Source organism: Alligator sinensis, unplaced genomic scaffold (assembly GCF_000455745.1).
Source record: "Alligator sinensis unplaced genomic scaffold, ASM45574v1 scaffold588_1, whole genome shotgun sequence".
NCBI lineage: Eukaryota > Metazoa > Chordata > Crocodylia > Alligatoridae > Alligator > Alligator sinensis.
Window position 1 is genome coordinate 832780 of NW_005842244.1, and position 7173 is coordinate 839952.

The window sequence follows — 7173 nt, forward strand, 5'->3', positions numbered from 1 at the left end:
CACTGGGTAAAATCCCGATCACTTCCAACGCTCCCTGCCTACACTAACACGACAACTGTTGTGGTTACCAGCTGGGCTGCACCAATGGGAACTTTTAAGAAAATGTCTAGCGCAGACACAGCTTGAGACATGAGTGGATTACACAATGAAAAACCTCCTGTGTGAAGTTTGTCAGAGTTCTCGAATGTTTGAATGTCCTCAAATAACCCGCGTCGCCTAAAGAAGGAATCCAACGGTCACACCCAGTTCTGGATTCCACGTTAACAACCTCCTTCCGCAACGTTAAACTTTGCCCTTAAGGACTTTTGTTTAACTTTTTAATTTGAAAAACAGATCCTAACTGCTTTACCACCTCCACTTCTTGCGCTGAGTCAAAAGTCCCGTTGTTGCAGGAGGCATAGGGGTAGAAGAACCTCGAACAAGTTTTTATGTGTTATTTTTTGTGTTAACGTGCACAGGCGTCATGAGTACGTTTTTTCAGAGCCAGAGATAAATTAGATCACACAGGAAGGCTGTTTTAAAGACAGTTTTAATAAACAATGGGCCTGCTTCTGTCTTCGTGACCCAGGCAGATCTTGGTTACGTGCTTTTTGCTTTTCTCTCTTTAATATCCGAAACTGCAGCGTATTTCCTAGTCGTCCTCCCGAGACAAAGAACGTAGTTGTCAAAAGTTGCTTCAGAATTTTTTTGTATGCATGTGTGCCGTCTTCAGAATAGCAGAAGAAACAAATAGACTTGCACTATCAAAGAAACATAATTGCCATTTCAGACTTCCTGTTTAGGATTCAGTCAAGTAGATATTGTTTATGGTTCATAAAACCTTACTACTGTGAGGATTTGAGGATCCTGGCAGTGTAGAGCTTCAGCTTTCATGGTGCTGTAAATTAGAAAAAAAAGTGTGATAATACTCCTTCGAGAACAGTAAAATAGCTCTGCAATGGTTAAATGGAATTTTATAAGCACATTCGGTGTGGAACTGTTTTGCATTACATGAGTTGAATACCTTAGAGATGACACACATCTGCAGGCACTTTATTAAATCCTTAGTCAGCACTTTTCAACCTGATGAGATTACTTCTTCATTTGACTGGAGAAAGGAAAGCTAAGATCTTGTACCGGACTGCAGAATTCTTTTTGATGTTTCACCTTGAGCCCTGGGAAAGGACAGCGAGATGCTCTGTAGGACAGTACAGAATTGTAGTCACACGGATGACTATGTAGCAGTCATTTTACGTAGCTAGGACCTTGCAGTCCAGTGGATTCATTTAGCTCTGACCTCGTCACTGCAGTAAGTTTTTTAAGTCAATATAGATCAAAGCTAAATGTGTGCTTTTGGGGGCAAAATGCAGAAAGATAACTCCACCCTGCATTGCGTTGTGATAACCGATGCAATTTAAATGAAGACGGAGAATTAAGAAACAGGACGTGAAAGGATGAAAAAGCGTGAGGTAGCCAGAAAGCAGAGTAAAGCTGAAATGCAGTTGAGGAACCATAGGTTGACAGCAGCACACATTCCACAAATATAGAATTGGGTTTCTTTGTTTCACTAATCCACTTAATTGTGCAAGGAACCCAGCAGATCACAGCTATCAAAGCTGCATGTCCTGTTATGTACTTCATACGCCTTTTTATTTTCGACTTTGAGGTCTGCTTTCCCCTTGCAGTGGAAGTTTTGCAGGTGCATCAAAGGGACAATAGAACTCTTCAGACATAATCTGGGAAGATTTAGACACGTACAAGGCTCATGGGAGAAGGGATTTTTATATTAAAATAATTAGTAGGAGCCTAGGATCCTTCTGTACGTGGGCTTCAAGTGTAAAACGTTCTAGAAAACAGTGGTGTCCTGAGAGCAGGGCTGGGATGCGAGGAGTAAGGGCGCTGTTTCAATCTCGTTATGTGCTGCCTCAGCATATAAAATATGTCATCAAAGTCGAGTTGCAAAAATTGCCCGGGCCATGCAGTTGTGTCTGTCGGGTATTCTCAAAAGCGGCGTTTCAAGTGAGGTGAATTTGGACGTCCAAGGCACTGCAGATGAGTTTTTAAAAACACACGCAAGATATTTTGGTTCAATACTGAAGGGGTTAAGTTTTTTCATTGGTATTAAGACTGAACTGTGTCTGCAGGAGTGGTATTGACACCCTCGTGCATGGTAACTCTACTCCTTTATTGACATGTTGCTAGTCAAGAGCACAATAGCACTCTGTGTCTGCAAATCATTGCTAAAATCATCTCAAGAAAAAAAAAAAGTTTGAAAGCCTAACGCTAGACAAAGGCACAAGAGCTGCACTGCGCAGCTAAAAACTCTGGAGTCAGCAACTTCTATTGATTAAAAACTAACCTTTAAAGTAACTCTCAGAGTGTGTGGTTAGCATTTAAATTTAAACATGTCATGAGTTGATTTGTGTTGCTGAATACCAACTCAGAAGGAGTTACATTCACATCAGATTTTTTTTTTTTCTAATTCCCTTAAGCAGCTAAAGTATTTCATGAAATGTCAATAGGGCAGGGGAGGGAAAAAAAAGGTGTTTTGGAGTGGGAGAGGGGGCTCGGACCCAGCCTTGCAGTTCCTTTTCCCATGCAAATAGGCACCCCAAAAAGGAAAGTGTGGGGAGTGCAACACAATAATTAGACCTTTGTCTAACTTTCCCAAGTGCCAGAGAAAGACAGATTAATTAAATATACAACAGTGTTGGTTTTTGGAGTGGGGGTCTCTCTTGCTGTGTAGGTCATAAATTAGGCAGAATAAATACTTCAATGTGTTTGCAGTGGGCCTGCTACGTCAGAACCACTGGAAGGTTGGTGGGAGGAGAGCAGAGTGTTTCTTGCTAATGATAGTCACGTCTGGGTCTGTCTGGTTGCTCCTAGCAACCAGACATGATGTAACACCAGGATGAACTTGAACTTGGGGGACTTGAAAAGGGAACAATAGACCAGAGCAATCAATAAAGCCTATTTCAAGTGAAGGATTACAGAGCTGCTCTGGGGTAACCTTGTCTGCAAGGCACACACTGAATAGTAAGATGTGTGAAGAAACTTTTTGCTTTTTAAGAAGAGTGGAGAAGCACTGCAGAATTTTTTAGTAATGCAGTGAGTAGCAGGGAGCAACGTGGTGTGGAAAAGTGCACCCCCTGCTGTCCAAAATGTGCATTTTGCATCATTAAAAGAAATACTGCACTCAACTGCACTGAAGGGAGATTAGGAGCCTCCAGCCTGTTTCCTTCCACTTCACAAATTAAAACTCCAGACCCACTAATCTGAGCGGATCTATGAAAATATGAGATGTCCAGGCCAAGAGTGGTCCGATAGCCATGCCAGTTTAGCAGAGGCCTAGATGTATTGCACGATTATTATCTTTTTAATTAGTGGAAGGTGCTGATATATATTTGCCAGAGTCATTTGCTATCTTGAGTTCTGTAAAGCAAGCGGTTAACAGTAACACATGAGAGCACAGCAGTGCATTTCTAAGAAACCTGCTTTTGAGATCAAAGGATACTTGCAGGACCAGAAAATCTTAGACAGCTATCATTTAGGTGCTTATTCATGTGCTCAGGCAAGCCCTCCTGTTAGCTACTTGGACCTCCAGAATATGCACTTGAATAACCAAGTCTGAATTTTAACTCTTTTGCTCCCAGCGACGGACTCTCATTCTGGCTAACGTTGCCCATCATGAAGGCTACCCGCATTCTTATTTCAATAGTAAAATGTACACCGGATGTTCGGAGCAACTTGAAACTTGGGGTGAGAAGACTGGTGTTAGACGCAAAAATCATACTTCCCTTCCCTTTTTGAGTAACGCTGTCAAAACCGGGGAGCTGTTCACCAGTGAGGAGCGCAGGAGTTGGCAACGCTTCCCAAACCCTGGAAGAACTTTCTCTGTTGATAATATTTGCATATGAACGTTATTTCATTTAATTACAGCCAGTTTGAGTTTGAACCTGAAATACGCATGCAGTAAAGGAAACAGATATGGGAGTAGAGGGTTTGTGCTCAAAAAGGTGGAGGAAGTAAGAGTAATGAAGTGAACGTAATAAATTGGAAACTGGACAACATATTGTTCTCATACTGTGCTATTTGCCTTCTATAGAGCTGGCCTCTATAGGAGGATCATTTCATCTTGAAGTCTAGTCATGGAGCTTGCCTTAGAGTCCTTTATAAATATTAATAAATGATATTTTCATCGATAGACTACAAATCATAGAAGATGTTGAAAAAGAATGGAGGAAAAAGTTAGAAAAAACTTGCAACTGAGGATATCTCCATGCAAAAAGGCACCTAATATACGGCAAGAGTTAATCTAAAAAATGGGGTTTCAGCAGCAAATCTTTATTACCTGAAGCTTTCTCATTATGCTGTTTCACCTGAAGCTATCAACACTGCTTGTTGGTTTATTTCCAAGAGAGCAACATGTCGGAGCCCAGTGGCATCCACATTCGGTTTATTAGCCACAGGCCTGACACTGACCTCACCTATATTATTTTAGAGCCTCGTTAGCTTGATTGGGCCTGATTCTGATCTGACGTCAGTTTTCCTCCCATATAAATAGATGTGCGTATTGTTCTGAGAGGAAGTCCTCCTGATTTACACCAGTGCAAATAAGATTCCCATGCTGGTTTATTCTGGTCCTATGGTGAAAAAAGATTGCTTTCTCTGTCTTGGGTTCTGGGTCACGTCATTTGCATTATATTATACTCCTTTGAAGGTCTAAAATCGGCTCCACTAAGTTTTTTCAAAGAAGGGCTTTTGCACCAAGTCCCTTTTTGCTATTAAAGTCAAGCATGTCCATAGACCTAGGACAGCTTTTTCACTGATCTCGTTCCCCTTATTTTTGCTTTATCCTTGTTCCTTTTAGCAGTCTACATTTCTCCTAGGAAACCACCCATGTTACTGAATTTTCACATGTCTATTCTAGTGAGACGGTTGAAGCAGAGTGCTATAAAGCAACAGATGCTTACACTGGCACTTGTTTAAATCCCCAAGAAAACCCCAGTTGCATGGTGATAAATGCATGGAAACCCATGTGTGATTCACTGAGGGGGAATGTTAGAGGCAGATGATAAAAGTGAACGAGCTCTATCTCCATTGAAACGATAGATAAGTTGTAACACAGCAGCACAATTATGTTGATCTCAATAATGACCTGAGGTTGTTAGTGAAAAAAAAAATGATTTTAGTGGTATTATTTGCAGCTAGCTCAGTTCATCAGCCCCTGAAACTTCCCCTCCGCTTTGAATACGAGGATTGCAGCAACGTTTACAGCCCGTTCCAAAATATCACTCGTTTATAATAAGCTTTTCTCTTTGTTTTGCAGTCCTGGTACCTGGGATAAAAGTCGCAGCTTCCCACCACCCACCGGACAGACCACCTGACCCCTTCCCAACTCTGTAACATGGAAGCAGCAGCAACACAGCGCAGTTACTTCACGTCAATGGAAGGGGAGACAAACAGATATCAACAGCAAACAACTAGTACATGGAAATGGCAAACGTTATGGTTGAATAGCAAAGGCCATAACTTTTTTGAGATTTTTTTAGACACCTTAGGGACTGTTGTAATTTCTCATATGGTGCTGGAAATGGTTGGGCTTCATAATTTTTGAAGTGTTTCATTGGTAGTGTAAGCATTTGGTGACACTGGGTAGTACTAGCCTCTGCTGCTGCTTACCGACTCGCTGTTGTAACACACTTTCCATATGGAGCCTAACTGTTTTACAGTATTTTCATCAATTTTTTTCCCATGCAGGTGTGAGACTTCTTGAGAAATCATGAAACACACTTAAACTATAACTTTTGTAGTAGCTGAATTCTGCAATATATAACTTACAGGACAGACATAGAGCATGTTTTTCTGTAACATATCGGGAAAAAATTTGCAGGTTTGGTTTTTTTTGTTTGTTTGTTTTTTTACAGTCAGCACTTAGATACGTAACAAAAATCATACGAACATTTTCAACAGGTTTTTTTCCACTTGATTGCAGAGTGATTTAAAACATCAAACTACTACTATACACTAAAAGAAAAAGAAAAAAGTTTGAAATGCTGCACTTACATTAAAAAAAAAAACATTTTTCAACAATTTTCAACAATTACACAAAAATTCACACAGAAATGGGGAAGTTGGTCTGTTTTGACAGAAACTGACAGGAATCAATCAAAACAATCGAATTTTGAATTGAGTAAAGTGCAATTTCATTGGATAGCTAAATATCTTTGTAAGATAGAGATTGTTGAAAATTCTATTTTTGTTTTCCAAGTCCTTCCACCCCAGGACTCTAAATTATTGGGGTAAAAAACAGCCTTGCAAGAAAAAGGGGAGCTATTTTTGCTTTTTATGTTTTTTATTGTTGAACTTGTATCCCTTTAAAACTGAAGGAAAAGTTAAAAAAATACAAATCTAATGGTGCTTTTACCACAATATGTTAACTACATTAAATGCTAATTAATCATTTTCTGTTATCAAAGCACATAACTAAAATTAAATCATAATATCTGTTAATTTTATAAGCTAAAAGTCACTATAATGAATTATGCCAATTCTGACAAATTTTACGTGTTTCCGGCAATATAGGGTTTATCAGTTCTCAAACACCTTGGGATTAATAGAGAGCAGTCCAGAAATTAAAACACCTTTGTGTCCCTGAACTGGTACATTTTCTGGACTACAGAGAAAACAATACTGAATGAATGCTGATACTACAACTTATGCCAGTTCAAAGCAAGGGCACTTGCTGAAAAAAAATAAAAAAGTTTGGACCCCGTACGTCCTGTATCTTATGTACAAAAAAAAAAAGAAAAAAAGAAAAAAAAAAAAGAAAAAAAGAGGGCAAGTGAAGTTTTTTCTATCAGACAGCGGAGCGCCCCTTTGATTTTTTTCTATCAGACAGCGGAGCGCCCCTTTGCTTCACATGCAACTTTAAGAAGGTTTCCTATACTATACATATATATACGTTCTGGTTGGCAAGTTCAGCTAATCAGAGAAAGTCTCTGCATGTTCTAGTGTTAGTAACTAATTTTTATATAGTTAATGTAGGGTAAAGTAGAGTGCATTAAGACACAATATTGTAATCCCTATTCCAGGCACTTGCCTTTAAACTATGTTTGTTCAGCCCTTCAGAAGGGTCTCTACTACTGTCCTATACAATCAAGTAACTGAAATTCTTGGGAAGACACTTTGCTC

At 39.6% G+C, this 7173-nt stretch overlaps 1 protein-coding gene across 8 annotated transcripts in view; it reads left to right on the top strand.

Annotated features, from left to right (window-relative positions):
- The window catches only part of NFIA (nuclear factor I A), a 429137-nt gene extending 422284 nt beyond the window's left edge, over positions 1–6853 (top strand). For all 8 annotated transcript variants that reach the window (XM_025208668.1, XM_025208672.1, XM_025208667.1 and 5 more), the window contains one exon: positions 5309–6853. In XM_025208668.1, coding sequence (XP_025064453.1) covers positions 5309–5385 — 77 coding nt within the window. In that variant the 3' untranslated portion in view covers positions 5386–6853. The remainder of the gene's footprint in view (positions 1–5308) is intronic.
- Positions 6854–7173: the final 320 nt, after the last annotated feature.